The sequence below is a fragment of the Rissa tridactyla genome, chromosome 7 (genome assembly GCF_028500815.1).
Source record: "Rissa tridactyla isolate bRisTri1 chromosome 7, bRisTri1.patW.cur.20221130, whole genome shotgun sequence".
In the NCBI taxonomy this organism is placed as follows: Eukaryota; Metazoa; Chordata; class Aves; order Charadriiformes; family Laridae; genus Rissa; species Rissa tridactyla.
In genome coordinates this window covers 26,233,209-26,258,995 of record NC_071472.1, presented here as the reverse complement: position 1 = coordinate 26,258,995, position 25,787 = coordinate 26,233,209, and the positions used below count along the sequence as shown (strand labels likewise).

At 38.5% G+C, this 25,787-nt stretch overlaps 1 protein-coding gene across 3 annotated transcripts; it reads left to right on the top strand.

Moving 5' to 3' along the window:
* Positions 1-7: 7 nt before the first annotated feature.
* On the top strand, positions 8-24,869 carry CIR1 (corepressor interacting with RBPJ, CIR1). 3 transcript variants are annotated; one of them, XM_054209483.1, is made up of 10 exons: positions 8-167; positions 1,565-1,659; positions 2,202-2,275; positions 3,177-3,190; positions 3,280-3,335; positions 3,695-3,743; positions 3,952-4,069; positions 19,931-20,037; positions 21,497-21,582; positions 23,272-24,869. In XM_054209483.1, the coding sequence occupies exons 1-10, from the start codon at positions 96-98 to the stop codon at positions 23,996-23,998; spliced, it is 1,398 nt and encodes a 465-aa protein (XP_054065458.1). In that variant the 5' UTR covers positions 8-95; the 3' UTR covers positions 23,999-24,869. The 3 variants fall into 3 exon arrangements, with proteins under 3 accessions (XP_054065458.1, XP_054065459.1, XP_054065460.1); XM_054209484.1 differs by lacking the exon at positions 8-167 and adding an exon at positions 493-674; XM_054209485.1 differs by lacking the exons at positions 8-167; positions 1,565-1,659; positions 3,177-3,190.
* The last annotated feature ends 918 nt before the right edge of the window (positions 24,870-25,787 follow it).

The window sequence follows — 25,787 nt, the reverse complement described above, 5'->3', positions numbered from 1 at the left end:
AGGCCCGCCCGCCGACCCGGAAGGCCCGGCGGAGGCGGCCGGCTGAAGGACCCGGTCGGTGAGGGGAGCGCAGCAGCTCCCTCCTCGCCGCCGCCATGGGGAAGTCGTTCGCCAACTTCATGTGCAAGAAGGATTTTCACCCCGCCTCCAAGTCCAACATCAAAAAGGTGAGGGGGGGGCCGGCGGCGGGAGCCGTTGATCGGGGCTGAGGCGCCGCAGCCCCTCAGACGCCCACCCGGCCGGCCGGCCGGTCGGTCAGGCCGCGTCCGCCGCGCACCGGGGGAGCCCGGGGCTGGGACGGGGCCTAGTGACAACCCGGGGAGGCGGGAAGGTGTCGGGCTCCCGGCACCGCAGCGGCGTGCGTAAGGGCATGTCCGCCGTCCTGTGGGGCGACCGGGGCCGGGGCAAGCCGGGGGGGACGCAGGAAAAAGGTTAAGAAATAGTTGGAACTTCAGGTTTGGTAGGTGTGTGTAACTGTTGCCTTTTCCTGGCTTCACCTTTTCAACACCTGGTTCTCTGGATAAACGGGCACCCTATGGTGTCCAGGAAAGCCCCCACCTGTCGTGGTGTGATTTCCCGGTATCTCACACCTGCCTTGGTCTGGCTCCAGGTCTTCCTTCCCCATGCCAGCAGCTCCCGAGAGAACCCGGGGCTTGGGGTCTGGCGGGACTTGGGTGAGGAAGAGTGGTGGCCGGGAGGACAGTGGCACACCCAGGGTGTTTTCTGAGACCGCGCCTCCCTTTGCATTACTAAACTTTCCCCTGTCTTTTCAGTTCTTAAACGTTGTTGGACTTCTAGCTTATCGAAATTACTGCTTGTGTGAAGTTCATTTGTTGACATAATCTATGAAAATCATAGAATGGTTTGGGTTGGAAGGGATCTTTAAGATCATCTGGTTCCACCCCCCACTGCCCTGGGCAGGGACACCTCCCGCTACACCAGGCTGCTCAAAGCCCCATCCAGTCTGGCCTTGAACACCTCCAGGGATGGGGCAGCCACAGCTTCCCTGGGCAACCTGTTCCAGTGCCTCACCACCCTCACAGTAAAGAATTTCTTCTAATATCTAATCTAAATCTCCCCTCTTTCAGTTTAAAACCATTACCCATCATCCTATTGCTCCACTCCCCAATAAAGAGTCCCTCCCCATCTTTCCTGTAGACCCTTTAGGGACTGGAAAGGGCTATAAGGTCTCCCTGGAGCCTTCTCTTCTCTAGGCTGAACAACCCCAACTCTCTCAGCCTGTCCTCACAGCAGAGGTGCTCCAGCCCTCTGAGCATCTTCATGGCCCTCTGCTGGACCCATTCCAAGAGGTCCATGTCCTTCTTGTGTTGGGGGCCCCAGAGCTGGATGCAGTACTCCAGGTGGTCTCTCAGCAGAGCAGAGTAGAGGGGCAGAATCACCTCCCTTGACCTGCTGGCCATACTTCATATGCTATATCTTACATGCTTAGAATGGGAATTTTCCCTTGTTAAGTATTTTCAATAGATTAAGCCAGTTAAGTATTTTTACATTTTGCGGTAGGTTTTATGTTTGTTTAAAGTAGAAACTTACTTGTTTTAACCAGGTATGGATGGCGGAGCAGAAAATATCATATGATAAGAAGAAACAAGAAGAATTAATGCAACAGTATCTTAAAGAACAGGAATCCTATGATAATAGGTGAGAATTGGCGTAAGATCCCATATTTGCTGCCTCTTATTCTCATGGCAGTGAAGGACGTCTCATTGTGAGTTATTTGAAACATTATCTCCCACTGACCGTAGTAGTAGGAACGCACAGTGACTCATACGTTGATGTCTGATTAAGCAGGGGTCACAATAACTTCTTTAAAATGGCTTGTGTGTGTCACGTAATTAATTTCAAAATACGTTATGTTGCACAGAACAGCAGGTAACCTTCTATAGCAATGTATCTGAATCACACAGAAATCTGTCCTCCATAATTCTGTGGACACAGAGTTATGTTTCAGTGTTGACTGAAATGTGTGATTTTTCATACACAATGGAGCACGCAAAAGTATTGACTGGTCTCTCAGGTTTTTTGATATTCAACTTCCGGTATTCAAATTAACGAATGAAAAAAATGCCAGTTATTATCACAATTTCCTGCCGCATATTTCTTTTTTTTTTTTTCTTTTTAATAAGTAATACCAAAGTCAATGTTTTGTATGTAACACTCCAAACTCTGTCCTTTTTATTTAGGTTGCTTATGGGTGATGAGCGTGTGAAGAATGGTCTTAATTTCATGTATGAGGCCCCACCTGGAGCAAAAAAAGGTATTCTGTTTTCCTGATCATGAGCAGACAGTCAGGCAAAGCTGAAAACCCTCTGAAGAAATAAGCATAGTGTCTTTTATTTTAAAATAATGTGTGGTAATGCTAGAAGTACCTGGTGGATAGAAGCTAGAATAGTGAGGTAATGCTAGAAGGTATGACATTTAGTTCTTCCTGTGCAAATATGCAGAGATTTATAGTATGTAATAATTTTGATCTCACGCTATTTTAATTTCTTTCAAACTGAGAATGGTTAGGGTTGTTTGTTGGGGTTTTTTTTAAACAATAGTTCGATGTGAAGGGAAAAACAGATAAAAGTTACTAAGTACCTGGTGGATACTCATATCAGAACTTAATTTTAGCAAAATCTGAATGTAGGTGCAGAACTAAGAAAACGTATGTCCTTTAAAAGAAAATGTGTTCCCTTTAAAATGCATCTTTCCCATATGCACGAAAACCCTTGGAAATAGTTGGATGGGCTCATTCTTGTAGAGCAAATTTTGCAATTATTTAACTTTAAAAGCTCTTAAAGTAATCTCTTAAGCTTAGAGCAAATGAAATTTTAAACTAGTGATTTTTGCTAAAAAATCTTTTTTTTTTTTAAGCTTTTAAAATTAAGTATTGTTGCTACTTCTGCAAAAAAAGTTTAAAGTTTTTTGTGTTTGTATATCAAGTCAATGTAGTTTAAAAGATGATTCGGGTTTTACAGGATTTGTAACTATGTACTAGAGGCTGATTATTTATATGTGCACTCTATTTAAATAAAGATACTTTCTGAGTATTTGCAGTGTTGTATCAGTATGTAGCATAAAATGTTTTGTCTCCAGCTTAGACACCAGCTGCATTTTACATGTATAATTAATGTATCATTTCTTTTCTTTCCATGGTTTCTGAAAATTCAAAGAGGAGACTAAAGAGGTATTTCATTACATCATTTCTTTATGTTTTCTTCCTACTTAAAATGTATTAAAAAAAATTTCAAACTTGCAACGTTTTCTGTTTTATAGCAAGAAGGAGAGACTGAGTACAAATTTGAATGGCAAAAAGTCGCCCCTCGAGAAAAGTAAGATGTCTGGATTTTATCCAAATAAAATATTTTTTTCTACTTACTTCTTTCAAATCTTTTCTTTTTTTTTCCCCCCTTTTTTTTTCCTGTTTTATTTTTGAGCAGATCACTGGTGTAATCCTGTCATGTCCTGGGAGTTAATTAGTAAAACTTGTAAACTGGAACTATTTCCTTGACCAGCTTAGTTTTTGTTTCAATTTTACATCCATACTTAAAACACTGTTAAAACTAATGTTTACCGGAAGTATAACTCTGAAATGGATGCACACTTAACAATAAAAGGTAGTTTTATATTATTATGGTTTTTAGGAAAATAGTGAATTGAGTATTTGTTTTCTTTTGTGTTTGTGTAACAGATATGCTAAGGATGATATGAATATCAGAGATCAGCCGTTTGGTATCCAGGCAAGTTACATAAATTTCACTCTGTGGATGTCTTGGGTATATTTCAAATATTATCTAACTGCAGAACATTCACATGGACTCTCTTAATTTTATCATCTGTTTCTCAGTGAGTTTAAAAGCTTCTCTTATGCCTAATAACATAGACATTTCTGTAAATGGTAAGCTGTATTGTTAACTAAATTAGGTCAATTTTTTTTTTTCCTTTTAGGTGCGGAATGTGAGGTGTATTAAATGCCACAAGTGGGGACATGTGAATACTGATCGAGAATGTCCCTTGTTTGGCCTTTCTGGAATTAATGCGAGTTCAGTCTCCAGTGATGGTTCAGGTAGGCAGAGAATATCTCTTAAAGGTGCTGGTTAATATTTTTGGGGAGCTCATCACATTTAATTTTAGAAGGTCTGAGTTTATCATATTTCAAAGAGTTGATGAAACGGGGAAAAAAAGCTTCTTTATTCCAAATGTAGGACCCACAATTTCAATTAATTATTTCAAATTACAGGGACCTAATTTTCTAATTATTAATGAAAATTCCGTTGTGACTGTTGCTTTGATTCTGTCTGTGGCAAAAATGCAGAAGCTGCAGTGACACATCAGAATGACAATATTTGTGTCACAAAAAAAAAATAATTAACATAATAGATTGTTAAAGACTGTACCAGTTCAGATTCAGGCAAACTGCTTGGAAAAGCTGGAATATATCAGTATATCCAAGTTAATCACTTGGAAAAAAGGAGAGGTTTGGGTTTTTCAAATATCTGTAATTGTGCTTCTGTAAGTGGATAAGCAATTGAAACCTAGATTTCCAAATGCCTGGTTTTCTTTCAGCTGGCTTCTTGCTGCTTCTCCAAGTACAATTACTTTCCTCTGTTAGCTTTTCTGTTACTTGAAGTCACACAGCATTTAGTGTTAGATGAGGTTTGAAGAAGTGGACATAAACATTCAAATTGAATAACTTTTTGCCTACTATACTTTGTTTTCTGTAAGTTGACCCAAGTTTGTAACGCTTAAGATTCTTGAAATTCTGGCATGTTAAAGAGGCGCCTGGTAATGTGGGTGAGTCTTCAGACTTGCCATACTGCGCTTTAAGGTCAAGTGCCATGTTGTGTATTCAGTTTTGCAGGGATACTATTAAAATTGCGTACTTGATAACATCCAGTTTTCTTCTGTCTTTCCTCAGGTTATCTATTTTATGTAGTAGCTCTTAGTTTTATTACATATTTAGCCTACCAACAACTTTCCTTTTCAGAATTAGATCACTTAGATATGTCATTTCTTTGAAATGAGGCCTGGAAGTTAAAGAAAATAGTGCCTCTTACATTCTGCTGCTTTTAGGCACTGTCTGATGATTATACCATTGTATTAGCCATCCTGTAGTTGACATTCTCAGCCTTTCTATTCAGTAGGTTAAAACATTAAATAATTTCCTTGCCTCTTCCTTATCTTAGGAGAAATAGTGCTTGAGCGTTTGGTAGTGGTAGAATTATATTGTGCAGCTTTTACGTGTCAGGTAGGCTTTTGTGCTGAAGAACTTGCTTCCACATGCACCTGCCCCTGTTCAAATGATGTGAGTAAGTTTTAGGGGTGTTTGGCTGGGAACACGGAAAGTATTTGTACATGCTTGCACAAACTTGAAAATGGACTCCTTATTATTCGTAACAGTGTAATACGGACACTTTGCAGTGTCAATATAAGACTGCTTGTTTCAAACCTAACTGAGCTAACTATGTAGGTGTAGGCAATGTTTGACTGCTGTGGGTGTTTCCTAGTCAGAGAGTTGTTCTCCAGGTAGCTTTCCAAATGATCTTTATAAGCCTAAAGAGAGAGATTTAGCACATGCTGTGAATTTTGCATGAAGGAAAGTGCTGTAAAACTACTTAGATGTTCTCAGACCGTGCCAATGCCCTCTCATTTCAACTCTGGAACTTAGAAGACAGCATGCTATGCTGAGCATAGACCTTCTCATAGGTTGAGGAAGGATTTCAGGGAGTAGGGGTGCGTGACAGATCAGGTTTGTATATATAATTTGTATGACACTGTTCTTGGAATTGAATAGTCAGCTATAATGATATTGCTACTTTTTCTTTCAGGGAAACTGTATGTAAAAACACTGTAGGTGAAGTTTAAAACAGTTTAAAGTTCTTGATTTAATAGCAGATACAAAGCTTACAGGAAGTGGTAATATCATTAATTAGATCATCGAATAAAAGGTTGTCTGCTTTTTCTAACCTCAGGAATACAATCCTTTCATCAACTTTTCTAAAACTTCATCTGATTTAATAACAAGCTACGTTACACTCCACTGACAACTTCTGGAAATTCCATGTATGTAAATGAAGTGCTACAGTTAAGTGAGAACACAAGTTATTGAATTCACTGATTCTCTTAAGGCTCATAGTTCATCTGCGTGGCATGTTAAAGCTTACATCACACATTTAAAAAAAAAAAAAAAAAAAAGGCAAGACAAGACAAAAACACCACAACTGATTTGCTTTAGCTAAACACTGACACCAGTCATCCTGTGTTGTCTGGGATGGGAGTAAGTAATTATCTTTGTACCACTGAGAGTTCTACCCAGTTATTACAGTGCTGCAGATCTGCAGTTAGCTCTGTAAAATTAACCTACACATGCTGAATCTGTGTCCACCTCAAAGAGCCTTCTTCTGTTCCTCTGTACAACACACCTCCTCAAGCTCTGCTTCTTCCTGCTTCTCTTTATCAGTAATTGCATGCACTCCTAAGCTGCTTTTATGTCTCTAGACAAATTTCGTAATTATTTTCTGATTATATTATAGTACTGCAAAAATATCTGCTGCCACACTGTTCTTATTTAGATTGGCTAGAACTGCAGAAAATACTGCTTTGTAAGGATCAGAGTTTTTTTATGAGATCATCTTTTTATGAAACCCTTCTGTGGTTCATGAACTTGATTATTAGGTTTTAAAAAAAATTCACAAAGCACTTGCATTGCTTCCCACACACACCCCTCCATGTATCACAAGTAAGTGTCTCCTCATGCTTAGAAAATGCGTAAAAAACCATGTAAATAGTCCAGAGTTTTCATTTATTGTGATTATCAGCAACAAAAAAAATAATACAGACCCACTTGACTTCCAAGGTCTGAACTCGAAAGTACAATTTTCAGAAGCTGTCTGTTTCTAGAATGTAGAAGAAAACGTGCGCCTCTGAAGAGAACAATGAATAGTGATTTCAAGGGCAGGGAATGATTGCTTATAGTGTATAGCAAGTCTGGGGTGTGTATTTAATTTATTTAACTTTTTTTTAACAGCTAAATGTGTAAAAACACATTTGCAACCAGCTCTTCAGAAAGATTTGAAAAATGTTGGGCTAAATTATTAATTAAAAATTAGTGAGATCAAATAATACTTTTAAAGGTCAGGAAGTAATTCCATATGTGGAAAGTCATCACTGAAAGCTTGTTCCTAGCTTGTGTGTCAGGAAATTGAAATATAAATATTGTCCCATAAATTAAAGGGTACATCTGAGAAATACAGATACAATAAGGAATAAAGGTGAAACCACAATAACATTTCAGTGCAATAGAGAATATACCAGGGCTCCAATTAGTTTATGAAACTAATGGTATTAGGAGGACCAAATTTGGGCTATAAATCACTGAAACTTTTTTTTTAAAGAGCAAATCTTTGGAATTTTTGGGTAAAGTCTTTGAAAAGAGCTCTATTGCTTTGAAGTTATTTACTTGGTAGCACTTTATTTCCTCTGATTTATAGTCTTTTCATCCTAATAAAAGATGATCTCATATCCTTTTCTTGCAAACTGAACTGAATAATATTTTTTTTGTCTAGGCAGTGCATGGTAGTTACGCTACCTACATTTCAGTTAGGATTTTTCAAACTTTGAAAATACTCTCCCTTGTTAGAGCACACCATGCCTCAGCACAGTGTTGGAAGACACTAATCCGTGTGCTGTAGAGCATCCTGGCTGGTAATGAATCTCTGAGCAATCAGTGCTTGGGAACCCTCAGCCTCCTGGTTGTGAATCTGATATTCTAAGGATGTTGGCATCACTAATTTCTGCAGAAGTAGTTTTTAAGAAATGGTCCGGTTCCCTGTAGGAGACTTTTAACAGGCCTTGTTCTTCTGAACCTTGTTGTTCTTCTGCTTTAGAGAAGCACGCTTAACACACAGGGAAATAGATGACTTTGTTTTGGTCGCTGCTGTCTTTATGCATTTACTCAAATGTGTTTCTGTCCACAGAACAGTAATGGTAGAAGCTTTGGGTGCTCTGCTGTAAAGGACTGAAACATTTTGCGCATACAAGTTGAGGAACCACAGGAGAAGTTTATTTTATATTAATTTGACTCATGGCTGAATTCCATCATGTCATAACTTTGAAGTCTTTAAAAATCCCTAATGTAGAAGGGTAACTGCTTTCAGGAACATTACTGAACAGAGTGAATTAACCTGGAACGGAAACAGAGTGGTTTAGCCCAGGCGGGCATCTCAGCCCGACACAGCACTTGCTCACTCCCCACCAGTGTGATGGGGGAGAGAATCAGAAGGGTGAAAGTGAGAAAAGTCGTGGGTTAAAACAGTTAAATAAGTAAAGCAAAAGCTGCACGTGCAAGCAAAGCAAAACAAGGAATTCATTCACTGCTTCCCATGGGCAGGCAGGTGTTCAGCCATCCCCAGGGCAACAGGGCTCCATCACATGTAAGGGTTACTTGGGAAGACAAACACCATAACTCCGAACATCCTCCCCTTCCTCCTTCTTCCTCCTCAGCTTTATACACTGAGCATGATGCCATATGGTCTGGGATATCCCTTTGGTCAGTTGGGGTCAGCTGTCCCAGCTGTGTCCACTCCCAGCTTCTCGTGCACCCCCAGCCCACGCGGTGGTGGGGTGGGGAGCAGAAAATGCCTTGATGTTGTGCAAGCACTGCGCAGCAATAGCTAAAATATCCCTGTGTTATCAACACTGTTTTGGTCATAAACCCAAAACATACCCCCCATAGAAGCTGCTGTGAAGAAAATTAACTCTATCCCAACCAAAACCAGTACGAATAGTGGTAGCCACAGTATTGCTAACAAATCTTTATGCATGTGTAAATGATTGGCATTTACCTAATTTGAAGGACATTTTCGTCTTTCTCCTTGGTCAAAAGCAAAAGCTTTTGACAGAAAAAGAGGGTAAAAAATTGTTCTATTAGGATAACAGAATTATTGAGTTAAAAACAAGAGCATCCTTTCCCCATCCTTCCCTTTCTTCCTCCAAAAACCGGGCCTTCAAAGGTCGTAGTTGAACGGTGACTTCAATTTAATAAAAGCCATGGGGATAATGTGTTTTTTTTTTTTAAATGCCCAAGTCAGTGACTTTCAGTAGCATTTAGACTCCTTACTTGAATGAAAAAAAAAAAAAAAAAGTTTAAGTAACGCAGACGCAGTTTTATCCAAACGAGTAGGTCACGTTTTCAAGAGAAATAGCACGTGAACAGAACAGTGAATTAGTGCTTCATCTCGTGTTCCACCAAAAAGCAAAGGTGTTGCATTTCAACATTTTTTGATATTTTGTTGGCAGAAATTTTCCGGAGTAGTCAGCTATTAGAAGGTGCTTCAAAAAAAAAAAAGGCAATCCTGCTTTATTCTTCAGATGTTTGAGAACTGCACGCTTGACTTTTAATTGTCGTTGTTTACTTTGACACTATATAAATGATGTCTCTCAGCACACAAAGAAAATATTCAAGATCACTTGATACAAGTTAAGTATCTCTCTTCTTCTAATTTTTTTCCTCCTTCAGAAAGAGAGCAAAACAAAATGTCTTATTTGGGCTCAGACTATTTTTTCAGCCTCAGAGGAAATGTTTGAATTAAAATGAAACTCCTATGTCTGATTTAGTTGCATTATCTAAAGTTCTTGTTCTGTTTCTCTATGAGGAAAAAGAAGAGCTATTGATTGCCTATGTACATTTTTTTCACACCATAAAATAACCACCAATATAGGGGTTTTTTCTTTCCTATAAATTCTATAAGCTGTGATTCTCTTATTTCAGCAGAAGGATACTGGTCTTTAAATCTTATATGAAGACTGTATTGTAATCTTCCTCTTTGCACCTAAACTGGTTGATTGACAATTGCTGATTTGGATTCAGTGTTGGATATCTTGTATGCAAAGACCAGTCATGGACTTCAGCTTGTTCCATTGGAACTGCTGCAGCACGAAAGCGTGTCTGTGGCACAGAACTGTGTTCTGTGAGAAAAGACCGCTGTCTTTCAAGATCTGACACGCACTGCAGCGATCCAGCAAACAAAAATAATTACAATCAGTACCTTAACTTAGGCATGGTGGCTTGGTTATTTTACTTCTGGGACCGTTTTGCTAATCTAGCTGGTAATTCACACAAAAAAAAATAATAATCTTACCATTAAAAAAGCGCCCATTGAATAATATCTCACCAGTGAATAGAGATTATTTTTGCAATAAGGCAATTTCAGTGGATGTGGTTATCATGGGATAATCACACCCCTGGGGTACAGTCTTGTCTGTAATCTCCCAGGAGTGTAATTATTTCATGATAACTGCACCCCCTGGTGTTGCATTATTTCCATTATGAAATTCTTAGTTTTAAATATAAAGTAACTTACTTTGATCACTGGAAACTGCAAAGTAGTGTTAGAATGTTCCAGCTGTGAGGCTTACAGAGACCAACTTATAAGATTTACTTCTCCTTTACAAAGCTAAATTAGGCAATCAAAATGCTTCTTTGGGCTAAACTGATTTGCAGGGGTTTTTACTGATAAAATCCAAACTTTCAAAGTTCAAACAAGATGAAAATATCAGTTGTGGTTCTGACTTTATGGGCCACTGTGTATATATGCATGTATAAAATATGTAATATATACCAGCAAAAAACCCAGGTCACTAGCATCTAGAAGTTTGCCTGTTTTTTACAATGTTTTTTTATCATTAACTAGCAGCATCTGTTGATTTTTGTGCTTTTCTGTGCTTTTTTTTGGTGAAGCCTGAAAAGCCTTTGACTTTATTAGAACAGAGACTGGTGGGTTTTCTGTGCAAAATGTTTTGCACTAATACTGTTATTTTGCTTCAAAATTGCCTACAACTTTCTTGGTCAGGTGAAGTTAGAACAAACTAAATACCTCTTTTTCTTTTTTTTTTTTTCCTGCAAGCAAACTGCCTTGCTCAATGACGGTTGAAGCCGGGGATGGGGGGGGTTACTAAAAAGCTATGAATGCTTACAACTTGTATCGTATGTTTTTAGAACTAATAACCTGCTAGGAATCTATTACTATCTTATGAAATAAGACTGGTGTCTCAAATGGGGAGGTAGTTTTATGAATGGTATAGTTTGACGTGGGATGTTGCGATTAAAAAAGGTTCTTGTGCTCTTGGCCTGTGAAACCCCAGCCTGGAGAGTGATGGGCATCCTTCTACTTCGAATGTTTTACAGCCAAGTAGCTCCATGTGTGATCCATCCAGTGAAATTACCAAGAAGAGTAGTGTAAAATGATTAGCATGTTGTGGAAAATTCAGGCAAATAATGGTAAAAATGTATTGAGCAACATGTATCTAGTGTCTTATAGTCTACCAAGATAAATTCTAGGTACGTCTATGCAAATGCAGCCTTCTAAAAACGCAGTATCAGCTCCTGGAGTTTGTGCCCTCTCTTTTCATTGCTTGAGAGCCCATAAACTAATTGTGGTTGTGGTTTCCATCAGTCTGTCACGTAGTGTGTTCAACTCTTCTTTAACTTTTGGGTGAAATTCCTTTCCATAGTAATCATTGAAATTATCAGACGTATGGAGGCAGCAAAGAAGGAAATCTGTATCTATGTTATATTATATCTGTATCTCACTGCATTTTTTCAGTGACAGATGTGGTACTTTTTTGTTTCCCAACGGATGAAAATCTGCATTGTATCAGGAATGCAGAAATTGATTTAAGCATTCTCCTGAATCTATAATAACAAAGAAAAGGTATTTGAATATGTTAACTGTGAATATTTGTATAAACGGTCACCTGAAGAAACATACAGTGTATGAAGCCTTCCTTTATGATCTGCAGCTGAGACCTTTGATTGTGAACAGTAGGATTCTTAACTAAATCTTCACCTAGTTTAAGAACTGTCACATTTTAGAATAATCCTCCATTTATGTTTCAGAAGCCTCTATATTTGGTGTGAATGCATAAAATACAGATTTCTATTAGAAGTCTTGTGCTTAGCATTTGAGCAATAAGTAGGGATTCCTATAGCAGTTTGATAATGTTAAATGGTTTTTACTACTCAAAAAAAAAAAAAAGTAAAAAGGAAACTCGGGTTTCTCTGAAATGCCCTATGACAAAAGCCTGGCAAATTATACTGAAATTCTGTGATAAAGTGTTAAATTCAGTTGAACTACAGACCCGCTGAAGAAGAGCTAATTAAAAGCCAGAGGTTTTTTTATTCATTGATTTCTCTCAATGCCAACTGCAGCAGTTGCTTTGAAGTGTAAATATGGTCTGAATGCAGTCGTCTCTGAAATAGATGGGAAAATTATCAGTAAAAAATGATCAATTCTGAATTAGTGGAGGCAGCATAAATTTGCTACGTTCTTCATGACCAGGATCATGATCACATAATTTTGATAATAGCTCTTTGTCCTGTAGATAAATAGGTGTCCACTCGTATCTCTGTCACAACCGCAATAAAAGTTCACAGACGATACAGTGCGATTAGGCTCAGTCTGTAATTTTTTTCCATTTTTGTTCAATTTCCTTTGAAGCCATATTTAAAAAAAAAATATGAAACTCTGTGGATAGCACAAAAAAAAGTATATGAATGTATTGACAAAACTGTCTGCCAGTTTCAAAGTTAGTTTCTCTTTTAAAGCAAAACCTAAAGAACCTTGTATCATATGCTATGCCTTTGCTACCACCCAGAGAAGGCAGAGTTCTGAATTCCAAGTATATTCATCCTTCGTGTGATTGTGTGCTAAACTGAAACCCACTGGGAGAATGGTTTTCTAAAAACTAGTTAATGTGAAAGAGCTGTTTGCATGTGTATGTGTATATTTTTCACAGCGGAGCATAGCCTTAGCATCCCTGCTACTTAGAAAATCAAATTTCAGTTTGGAAGAGTTATGGCCTCATGTTGTCCAAGATGTATAGAAGGCGGAATGAAGACAACATGCTTTAGGCCTGTTTTGCTAATAAAACATACGTAGTAATAAAGGATAAGCCTTGAAAGTATCTTGTCTTTGATTCATAAATTAATTTTTAAGCATGGGAGTGGAGTATACTGAGTGTGATGTATACTGACGAATTTGTAGCAGATAGGTCGGTGTGCTTTGTTTTCATTTACGTTCATGTAAATTATCTCTCTATTACCAAGTCAGGAGAAGTCTGATGGTATGATAATGGTGATATTTTTAGATTAAGAAGATCACATCTATAAACCAAAAGATGTCCCACACCAGAACACATTCTCAGGAAGGGGAAGCTCTACAAAAGCCCTATTCTGAGGAATCTGTTTTGATGATACACAAAATAAGCATTAGTTAAAATAAAGGTAAAAAAGTTGTAATTAAAATGACATCATAAAGAATCTGCTGCTTTTTTCAGTAACTTTTATATTGAGTAGTCTGTTTTGTTTCATTACAGTACATAACAGCAGCCACTATCAAAGTACAACTGGTTACTGTAATTTCCGCTGCCACAGGTGCGAATAGGGGTTACACTATTACTGCTTCTTATCTCTTTGCTTTCCCTATGTATTCCACAATAAAAACCCATTTAAAACTTAATTGATTGCAAAGAATAATTCAGTTTGCTCATCTGCACTGGTGACAGCAGTGAAAGCTTTTATCAATAAATTGAGCAGACACTGTCAAGTCTATGCATCATGAGTAGATAGAAGTAAAACTGCTATTTTTGGTGATACTGGCAATCATAACATTATGGTCTGTCCTTACTGCCACTGAAACCGTTGCAGAAAAAGTGATATTAAATCACAGTCGTTATGAAAAGAGGTTTTAGCATACTGTTCTGTAATATTGGATAATTTGAAAAATGTGCTTTAGACATTTTAATGGAGGCCTGCTAGATGGTGTGTTACAGCGAGCATTGTTCTCCCAAGAGGAGCCCTGTGCCCGTGCCTCTTAGAGGAAGCATTCTGGCAACCACAGCGCGTTACATACACTCTGCATTTGCAGCTTCAAGAGAAGGACAAGACAAAATCAAAAATGATAGCCGCTATAGGTCTCTCTTGTTTCTGGGCGGGGAGCGGGGATAAGTAGTAAGGTGGGGTAGGAGAGCTTGCTGTAAGCTGGGCATTTAAGTGATTGAAATCCAGAATTATATTTCCCCCCCAGGTTGTTTAATAGCAGCAGAATCGATTCTGTTAAACTCATCTCAGTTAAGTGTGATAAGAAATCGGAGTGCTCTTTGTTATAAAAAAGCAATTTGACAACATGTTGTAGAAATCCTCGGATGATATATATCCTTCTGCAATCCGGTATAATTGATGCTCACGTAGGCTTCAGAAAAATTCTGTTTACCACTCTTCTGTTTATTTAATTGTACAAATATTATAAAGTAATTGTACAAATATTATAAAGATGCACCAATAGCTGTCAAGCTATGGTCGCACTCAGGTTGTACTTTGAGAAGACTAAAATCCTTCTTTTCACGCTTCATTGAATGGTTTGAGTTTCCAGATTTTGTGCCCTAACTCTGAGTCAACTGAGCTATCTGGATTTTTTCCTTAAATAGTGTCTTAAGCAGAAGATAATGGAGAGAATTAATGCAGCAAGAACTTCTGTGGGAAGTAAGAAGCAGGAAGAAACTGTAGTCTATTTGCTTGACAACACTATTTCTTGAGAATTATAAAGACCATGAAATGAAAAAATATTTTTAAAATCCTTTAGTGGGTCTCTAACTATGGAGCCTCTTTTGTGCAAGCCCTGAATATAACTTTAAGTACCTGTAGCTGTAGAAAACTTAACAAGTTGTCAGTTGTCTTAATGCACAAAAATAAGTATGATATCAGCATGCAATTAATTCCACTATATGATAAAAAGCTTTTCCGAGACTATGAATTAATTTAAAGCAGATAAATGTTTTAGTTTAAAACAAGTGTCATCTGGAAAAGTTTTAAAGGTTTTTTTCTTTTCTTTTTTTTTTCCCTATCAAAATGTAAATTCCAGAAAATAAGCTTGACAGTCATATTCAAAAATAGCAAGGTACTGCGTTTGACTTATTTCAGAAAGAATAAGAAGCAGATGATGAAACATTGTAACTTTGAAGTTATTTTTAGTTTGCTGGTGGATGAATGCTGAGAGACTAGTTGTTAGAAGTCGTAGCAATCAGCTATTTTTACAGGATTCCTGTCTCTAATGTTCTGTCAGCTCATGGCATAATGTCATCTCTAGATGGTTTCACCTGCATGAGATCACACAGGTGGCTCCTTCACAGACTGTCGCACAAGTCCGTAGGGAATGCATGTATGAGGACATCAGTTTTCACAGTACACAAAGTATTTTTCTATGCCTGATGTAGGAGTGATTTCTTGCAAGTTGACGGGTGCTGTTCAAGAGTACTTGGCTAACATCAGTTCCCAAGATTTTAGCCAACTGAGAGCCTCTCAGCTCAAACTTACCATCTGTTTTACAGTTTATGACTTAATTGGAATGTAAACAGATGAAGATATATGGCTATCAGGTATACTTGGTACCATTTTTTCTGAAGATCTTGGAGGGTGTAGTCATAACCCAAAGACAGGCGAAAAGACTTACCTCTGGCTAATTTCTTTTCAGTAATTTTACTTTTCAGTTAAGCCTCTCTAATTCTCTGAAATTAACAGCGTGTTTTTAGACAGTGTCTGCTACCAGAGCAATAAGGCCTGATGCTACTAGTGAATACCAAGGAATGGTACACAGAGAGGCTCCTGCTTATACTTATTGCTAGAAGCAGGAGAGCATAGAGAGGTCGCACCTGTGGGGAGGAGTGGACAGGACGGATGACCCAAAACTGACCAACGGGGTATTCCATCCCATCGGCATCATGCTCTGTATAAAAGCTGAGGGATCAAAGGGGTCAGGCTCTTTCTTCGGTGGCCAGTGTCCAAGGAGGACTCTGTCTGTTCATCTACCTTTGATCCCAATCCGTGCGTTCCTGAATCCAGATCCTGAGTTCAGCTCCCATCCGTTGCTGAGTCCAGTCTGGGACGTTCCCAGTGCCTGACGGTGATGTGATCCTCATCCTGGGAGCTTGATACGGGTTGTATATATTGTATATATATTTTTTCTTATTAATATTATCATCTTTTTATTATTTTATTATTAATATTTCATTAGTTTAATTTCTTTTCAACTCCTAAGTCTCTCTCTCTCTCCTCCTCTGAAGGGAGAAAGGTTAAAGAGAGCATCTGTCATTTGTTCAGCGGCTGGTCCTGCCCAAGCCACGCCATTTACCAGGTAAACCAAGTTTGATCACGCTGGGCATAGTCATGTCTCCAGCAAGCAGGACTCCGCAATCAATTCACACCAAACAAAGGAAGAGGCCCTCTACCAGCCAGTATGCTGGTGGCTTCAAGATTTAAGCTTTAGCTCCTAAATAAGGAAAACCTCTCTTCAAACCTCTCTTAAGTGAGGTTCAGTGTTTGCAGTTTCTTTTACCGTTTTTATCTCCCTCATTTGTATTACCCAGGAGAAATCCTCTACTTAATTTTATAGTGTGGAAATAGGAACGTGATTGTTTGCTCACACATTTAGGCATCTTCATCTCTTAAGACTGTGTGAAGAAGCAGCCCAAAAAAAAGTGTGTTACAACCCTCCGTGCTGTCATGTAAAATAGGTGTGCCGAGGAATCTCAGGAGACCTCAAACTGTCACTGATATTTCAAAGAAAATCAGATCTGCCTATCAAAATCATTAAAGTTAATAATGTTGAGGCATGGATGGGAAAAAAAAAGTCTCCAAGCATTTGATTCCTTTGATTCCAAGCAAAGGAGTTCCATTATGAGAGTAAATATTTTCTTGATTCTCGTTGTTGTGTTGCAGAAAGCAGGTAGTGATAGAGGTTTGCTATTAAGTTGTGCAGCCGTTGTCGGATATAATGTCTTGATTGAACTTCTTGTCCTGGACTTGTAACCAGAAAAAAAGTAGTCTCTTTAGACTTCCCAGATCAGATACTGTTTTCTCCCTGTCGTGGTCTACTTGAACAAACACAGCGATGCAGCGTTGCTGTCATTGGGCAGCAGAACTTTTGAGAAGTTCAGTGGCATCAGCTGTTCAGACAAAAAGCGCGAGCAGGTTTACCTGCGTCGTCCTCAAAAACGTTGATATATTTTAAACTGCAAAGATCACACGCTGCAAGAGAGTCCTCCAGAATCAACTGTAATGGACAGTGTGCTTCTGGCGTGCCTGGCTGGGGTCTGCACACGGAAGGGTTGTGAAACAGGACTGTGTTTTGAGTGTACTTTCCTTTATGGGCTTGTTTTATTTTCTGAATCTCATTTCCTAGGGTTTTCTAAAACCTTTTATGTATAAAGCTTCATGGAGATTCTTGCATCTCCTCACAAGCTAGGATGAGCCTAAATTACTATTTCCCTCACTATTAAAGAGAGACCAAACCAGGCATCATTTATTTTATAAACCACTTTAGTCTCAAGGTTCTGTAGGTGCATTTGATGTAATTTGTATACATCCACAAAACAGGAATAACAGTGATTTGTTACCTGTCCTTGTCATGGTAATACCATGCTGCAACTAAAAAACTGTAGCTGGAGCTATGAGCGTGTCCTTGATGTCATTAACAAACAGAGAAACAGAACTCATATAAATTTATTTTTAGCTTAGTTTGCTTTCCTTCTAAGCTTACCTGTGTTTTTAGTTTTTAAACCTAGTGCTGATTTTGCCTCTAAAAAGCATATGGAAGCTACTCAAAAGTTTGCGTGTGGTTTCGTGTTGGATCCCAGCTTGAGCAGCCACTACAGGTCTCTTGTTCACTTGCATCAATCTGTGAGTTACAGCACAACTGACATCCACTGGGCACAAATGCACAAAAATCAATAGTATTGTGCATTCATTATCAGCTTTTTGTGTAAAAGAGGAAATTATTTTGCCTACCTCTTTCTAGTGTAATGCACAAAGAATGCCTGAAAGGTCTGTTTCTTGAAACTAATTTTGAACTGTGCTTTTGAAGGCGGATTCGCCTTCGTGCCTTGCTGGTCTCGATTCTGCCTGTAGTCCCTGTATGGAACCACAGAGTTAGGGCTTCTGTCTTAGTTCTTTTGCTAATCTCCTGTATACATTTGGATAAGTTGTGTTCATCTATTTATCTAATCACGGTAATGAGGATAATTAGGTATCCCATACACGTCAAAATGTGTACAATGCTGAGACACTGGAGGGAGAATAGCTGGTAACTTTGTTAGGGAGTGGTTCCTACTGCCTTTCAGTAACAAGGGGGATTCCAGGCTTCAATCTGGTCACATGTTTTGGGTGTCTTCAAGATGGTGAAATCTTCTTTCATGACTCTACGCTTTGTCTCCATTCAGCTTCCTCTTGCAGGGTATTTGACTGAATCGCATGGCTGGTTTTTGTGGCCTTTTCAAATCAAGACATCACCTGGTGCCAAATTCTGTTGTTAGGTTTCTGTCTTGTGTTGGTTTCTGTTCCAGCCAGAGTAGATTTGGGCAAGCAGAGCAAGGTTTTAAGTCTGAAATATGCAAAAAATGTAAACACTGGTGCCCATATACATTTATTAACAATCAGTGAGCTTACTTTTACACTATAAGATGTAAAAAGAAAAATCACTTTTGGTAAAATATATGGGAGGGGGGAATAACCCCCTGCTTAACAGAAGCGTAAACTCAAGGAAAGACTAAAAGGTATCTCATTAGAAAATTCTTTTGCCTGGCAAAATAAGGAACTTGTGAAAGTAAAGTCAGTAAACCATATTCAAGGTTTTATCCTCTTCCTTCCTGCTTTACCCATAGGCCTGTTTGTTTCTGTAAGCAGTGTATTTATTATACAGGAAAACTGACAAAAAGTTGAAGTTGGCATTGTTTTGAGAAAGTGCTGTTTTACTTTCCATATATTTTCCGTAGTAAAAATCTCCCTTCCCATACTTCTCTGTGTTAAAAAATGTGTGAGTTTTGTCCATCTCCACAACTAAGAAACTCTTAAAACCACAAAGCAGGATCGGTATGTTTCACCAGAGTAGTTAATCTTATCATTTACAGTTAGTTTACTGAAGTAATGGTAATTGTTAGTTATTTTACATCCCTTCTAATTAATATTTACCTTGTACAGTAGTGCTAATTCATTGAGAGTAAGGTTAGTGAATGAACTAGTGAGAAAATGTACTGAAAGTGACCTAACAAAAGTGTGTATGTTTAGGATGAAGGATCAGACAAGTACATGAGGTTTTGGCGATCACAGGTATTCAATTAAAGCAAAAGAGTGAGTTACTGGGTTTACAAATTATGCCGTCAAGTCTGAACGATCCAAAATACATCCTGTATTTTACTCCTTGTTAGATGTTTACAAAGAAAGATAAAATGTGCCTAAAAACACCTACTGTAATGCAATATATAGCATATTTTTTAAACTGTCGAAACAGAAATCTCTGAGGAGATAGCAGCCTAGAGACCTGGCATATCTGGTGGTCCCTAGAATAAGTACAGATGTAGATAATTTTTGCATGTATTTATTTATTTTCCATATGTATATTGAGTTTCTACTAATGGTTACTTTTAAGTTCCAAAATTTGTGTCATTCTGAAAAATGTGATACGAAAAATGTCGTATGGAGAAGTAAGGATTAGTGACATATTAAAAGTGCATTTTGCCATTGTTTTAAGGGAGAGGAGGCCCCTATGAGTCTTACTTAATGTGCTTTCTTTAAGTTTCCTGTGCCTTTTTACTATACTAAAAATATATTACTAGACTTACCTAAATATATTGTTTTCAACATGGCAAAGTTACATAAGAGAATCCCCTTGTACTTAAAGAAAAATGCAATTATTTTCTATTCTGAATCTCCAGACTGCTGTTTTAGAAAATCATATCTGATTATTTGCTCAGCAGAAGATTATTGAGTTGATTTAGCTGTGATTTTACTTAACAAAGCTTCAACTGAATTCCCACTGTGGAGTCCAAAAAAGGTAGAGAGATATAAATGATACATTCAAACTGTGATTTTTGTGAACAGGGCCATCAATGCACCCCTCGGAGCTAATAGCGGAGATGAGAAACAGTGGGTTTGCACTGAAACAAAATGTGCTGGGGAGAAACTTGACCGCAAATGATCCATCACAGGTAATGATCTTTTTACCAGTAAGCTGAAAATGTCTATAAATCTAAATGTGATTGCTTGTGAATTGCTACTTAATGTTTTCAAATATGCATATCCATAGGAAAGCTGAATAGCTATACCAGTAGAAAAATGTCCAAAAACTTACTGTTTTCCATCTCCCCATTTTCAGTCAGAATGGTGAATCATAAATTACTTCTTTTAAAACCACATATAATAAATTAAATCCCTCCTCTGGGTGACTAGAAATAGAATTTTTCATAAAGGGGATGGTTAGGGGATTTGCCGCATACTTCTGATGCAATGCTAGCCTTTGGATTAAGTTTGAGGAAGTATGCGCAAATAATGCACAAATAATGCACAATAATACTGACAGGAATGCTGTATCTGAAGAGTTTTTTACTTGATTGACTATTGTTACATCGGGTATTTCTGGGAGTGAAAATGTTTAATTGTTTTTACTTAGATTGCAGAAGGTACATTTCTGATTCAGGTGCTTTAATAAAAATGTAAAGTGAAAATTTCATAAACACTCCTTGGGTGAGCCGCCATGAAATACCCTTTGTTCATCTGGCAGGGTAGTCAAACCACTAGTAAACAGGGATGACAACCCTCAGCTGGTCTTGAAATCTTGAGTAAATCAACAATTCATTGTGTCTCCACAGATGGATGTACATTTAAAAAAGCTAGGTACCCCAGAAAAATGTAGCATATGGGCATTGTTAAATGAATCACAGTGATATCGGTATGTTTGGTTTATGTTAGGTATGGTGGGGTTTTTTTGGAAGAGCTTTTTAATCTTTATTTCTTCTTTGCCCTCCTGAGTGTGGCTAAAATTAAAAACATCACGGTGGAGAACTGTAGTGTACCAGATGCACGTAATTGGAAGAATTCAGGGTCTTCAAAGTAGCTATGCTTTGCTGATTGCGTTACTGTATGTAGATTATATGATTACAGTATTTTGCATTGCTAGAACACTTTATGAACGTTTAAAGACTAATAACACAACAGTGAGGTAGATGTGTGTTAATACCCATTTTCCTAATGACTAAACCGAGACAGAAAAGTAATTTGCTTAAATTACTCTGGGTTCGAGCAGGACTAGCATCTTACCTATTCATCCAAGCATGATAACAATGGAGTGACTTATCCTGGGGAATCACGTGGGCTCCAAAATTGGCTCGTTTTTATTAACTATTTCAGAAATGTTTCTTTCCCTAGCAGTGATTTTTTTTCATATGTTACTAATAACTCCTGTTGTATAACCCCCCCAATTATAACACCTACTCAGCTTTGAGGCAGTTTGCTGCTCTTTCCAAAGAGTCTTAAGCTGACTTAGTAATACAGATGTGTTTGTGCCTGTGCAAAAATACAGTGTATAGAGGCATCGCTTTTAATACAGAAAGCTGAATGAAGAGGTTATTTTTATATATAACTACTTAATGTCTTACCACTTATTCCTAGGAATTTGTTGCAAGCGAAGGAGAGGATGATCCAGAAGTTGAATTTTTAAAATCACTGTCAACCAAACAAAAACAGAAACTTCTAAGGTAAGCGTGGTACCTAGGGAGGGGATCCGTATCGCCAGTGGTTCTGACTCCATGATTGTCCCCGTAACTCTTCTAAGCCATTGAAGAATTTAGCACCGTCAGTACAGAAGAAAATCAGCTTAGTTTAACGTACAGTTGACCACAAATGGCATTCTGCAGCATAGTTTTTTAATCCAGTTGTTTTAATCTGTCTGTTCTCATCTACTTGTGATGCCTTTGCACTGGGGCTTGTTTCCAGTTTAACTGGGACGCTGAAATAATAACAACTGGCTCACTGAAGGTGCTGTCAGTAGCTATTTTAAAATATTATTTTGCACTCCAGTGTTCACAGTATCTTCTTCCAGGCTAAAAATTCTATGTGCTTATTTACTGGTTTACAATTTGGCAAAGTTTGCTATCTTCTCCTGTGCGGCTACACTGGACCTGACGTTGCACCCCAGGGCCAAGGTTGGCGTAGCTCCACGCTGCGCTCGGATCAGGGCTTAGAGTTTGCTGCGCCAGCAGAGGGAGCTCCCCGTGGCTTTGTAGTCAGAATAAAAAGTTAATGAGGTTTTCGTTCTTTCCTTCTGCCCTACAGATTTCATATTTCAGGTGGCTTTTTTTTTCTCTCTGTTAATTTGCAACGTTATCTTGAAATAACCTGAAAATGTTTAAAATTAAAAATATTAACTAGTGCCCAGTAGAATTATCACTAATTAAAACAGACTTTTAGGTTAAAAGACATTCTGTATATGGGGAGTGAGAGGAGGGAAGAAAAGTGAACGGCTGAGCAGGTACATGAGGTATTTGCATATATAATAAGTAATTCTCTGAAAACAGTTGGCGTATTTTATGTTGCTTTTAAGTAAGGAATGTGTATGTAGTTTGAGTAATTTAAAACGGTATTTTATTTGAACTTCTGGTGGCCCAACACAATGAAATTATAGTTTGAAAGTTGAAGTTCGGTAAATATTTGAGTCCTTTAGATTTTACTAGTTTGAAGGGATTTTATTTTTAATACACTGAAAGTAATTTCGCTATTCAGTCACTGATTTTTTGAGAAGAATAAACACAGAAATCAAAATAAAAACTAGGTGAAATCAGTCAAATAGCAGTGAATGCGCGTGCATGATGGAATATTGTACTTGTGGCTAGAAAATTTAAATTTTTAGTTGTGACGGGTTATTGAAAATACCCGTATTATTTGCCTGGAGAATTCAGAGACGTAGGCTTTAGAGTCTCAGTTTCCATCATTAATAGAAAGTGAATGCTGATTGCATTTTTTTTCATTTTCAAAATCTCTTAAAAAAATGCACAAACAAAAGCAACAATGATTTTCCAAAGTCTCCAGAGCAGGCTGTCAAGGGAAAAAAAAAGCCCTATGGAATGTATTTATTCCTAGTTACAAGGCCAAATTTGACATATCTTACTTACCTTTTTTAAAATTAAAGAATTAAAAAATCCTATTCCGCCCATTTTGAGGGAGCAGCTGTGCATTAAAGGAGGATTCTTACTATGGTTAACATCAGGTTAGAAGTTTAAAAATAATACTTTGCTGAAAGAGGAGAGGAATTCAACATGTTTTTATGGAAAATAGTGTATTTACTGCGTAGGTCATCAAAAGTAGTGAACTTTCAAAGACAGTGACTTTGTAATTTAGAGTATCTTAACTCGTCTGATTGCACTACTCTTCTATTTTGGAAATAAAAGGAAGTTGGATCGTCTGGAGAAGAAAAAGAAAAAGAAAGACAGAAAGAAGAAAAAGCAGCAAAAGAAAAAAAGCAAAAGTAAACACAAGAAGCATAAGATGAGATCCTCTTCCTCATCCTCCAGTGAGACTTCAGTAAGCAGCAGCGATAGCGAGACTGACAGCAGAGATAAAGCAGCACAAAAGAAGAGGTATTCTAAGAAAAGAAAAAAAGACAAGTTTTCAGAGGCTAGCAGCAGCAGCGATTCAGAAGGAAAGGCAAAGACTAGGAAGGAAAAACTTTATGAAGATCTCTCCAGTAGTCACGGTAACAAGGACAAAGATAGGGAGAAGTACAGACTTTTAAAGCGAGATAGTTCTGCAGAGAACAACAAATGGAGCTCCTGTGAGGGGGAAAGAAAGTCCAAACGCAGATACCATAGCACCAGCAAGAGAGAGACTGAAAGAAAGGAGAGGGACAGTAGAAGCCAAAGCGTGGATGAGGGGAGCAGGAGAAGTCCTTGCACTAGTCACGGCCGTTCCAGGCAAAGGCAAATACGACAAAGTCCAAGTCAAAGCCCTGGTGAAGAGCGGCACAGGAGAAATGAAACCAGAAGCCCCAGCACGGATGTGCACAGAGAGAAGAAAAAATACAGGGAGAGCTATGGGGACAAGTGCAGTAAAGCGGAACACAGAGAAAGGAGCAGACGCAGTAGAAGCAGAAGCAGAGAGAGGAAAAAAAACAGATAGTGTAGGGGACAGGTGCAAACAAGAATGTCTCCGTTTTGTGATGAATACCTTTAACAAGGGCTCAATTATGTATCGCTGTTCATTTTACAGCCTCTGTAACTAGCATTTCCTACATAAAGGCAACAGCATCATTTCTGTAATGCTGGAATATTTGTAAATTAGGTATAAATGTTATGGTATTTTTCTTACTGTATAAATATACTTGTTGGCAAATACCTCTTGTATACATGCAGTAATTCATAGACCTGATTTTAGGGTTTTAAAATACTTCGGAGCAGTATGTGATATTCTTGGTTTTGTCGATGATGATTTCTGTTTAGATGCAACCGTGAGGGGAAGCAGAGAGTAATTTGGGAAGTGACACGGGATATGTTAAATGATAACAAACGTTTGAGAGAGTTCTGGATAAAATCCATGCTTCGGATATCAAAACATTGTATTGGAGAGGGTGGTTTGTTGGTTTTTTTCATACTGAAGCATTTTTCCTAAATTTCCCTGTAAGAGATCAATTTCATGAGTTAAAACAAGAGAGAGACATAGTTCACATAAGTGTATAGCCAACATTTTTTGACCTCCTGCAGTGTACAGCTTGGTCAGGGCTATCTAAACATCTTGAACCCCCGTTGGTATGTGTCAGTACAATGTCAAGTTATTGTTCAATAATCTCTCAAGACATGAAAAGAATATTTACTGCCTCGACTGTTTCAGGTATTTCATTGTTTGTGGTAGAAGGTTAATGTAAATAGTCATGTTTTTGTTTTCATGAAACAAACTTTTTTTTTTTTAAATGATTGTCGGTCATTTTCTGCACACACTGTTATGAAGATGAACTTCCATAATAAAATACCTTATTCTTTAAAAACAGAAAGAATTGCTGCCGTCTCTAGAGTTCTGAATCAGTACGAATGCACAAAGCAGCACTTCATGAGGTTTCTGTTGCAGAGGAAACACTTCTCTGCCCTTTCAGGGTGGCAGATGGAAGTATATTACTTAGGGGACAGGGGAAAAGGCGTCACCGTACTCGGTATCCTGGCAAGCAGCTCTCTTCCCCTCCTCACTCACAGGACAAGCAGGACTGTCGTTTATTCCCAGTCCACTTCTGCTTCTTAAAATGGTCACTCAGAAGTTTTGTTTGATATCACACAGGATAACATATGGTGTGAGGTCTGGTTTAGAGGAGACCACCGAAATGCCCGTACCAACAATCTAAACTAAACCTTTTGTGAGGAATTTATTGTCCCTCTGTGTGAGAGAGGACAGAGTGATGTGACAGAGGATAAGGCATATTCTGGTAGAACATTTTCATGTTAAGCACAGCATGAAAGGTGCGAGAAATAACCCATAAGTACTGGAAGGTGCCTGTACTCCAAAGAATGGTGTCTCGCTCACAGGCCCGACCGATGGTTGTGTGTGCGGCACAGGAATCTGCCATCTGAAATGCCACCAACTTCTACCTGAAGAGGGAAGGACAGCTCGATGTCTACAGTTCTAAGTATTTTTGTGGGCTCTGCCTTCTATTTGTTTGCATGTAGTTAAACCGTACGCCGTGTACACCTGGCCTTTGTGACAGGCGGCCTCTGCAGGTGAAAATTCAACCAGAAGACGGATGACATTCTGGATGTACCTGTCTCAAAGGCTACCCGTTGAAGAGCTTTGAGACAAAACAGTCGTCCTTGTGACACCTTCCCTGCTTTCAGAGCGGCCCTGAGGGCGGTGGGAAGGTCGGGCCGGCCCTGGCGGAAGGGGCTCGCTGCTGACGGTGCTTCCCTGGGGCCGGTTTGTGCCGCCG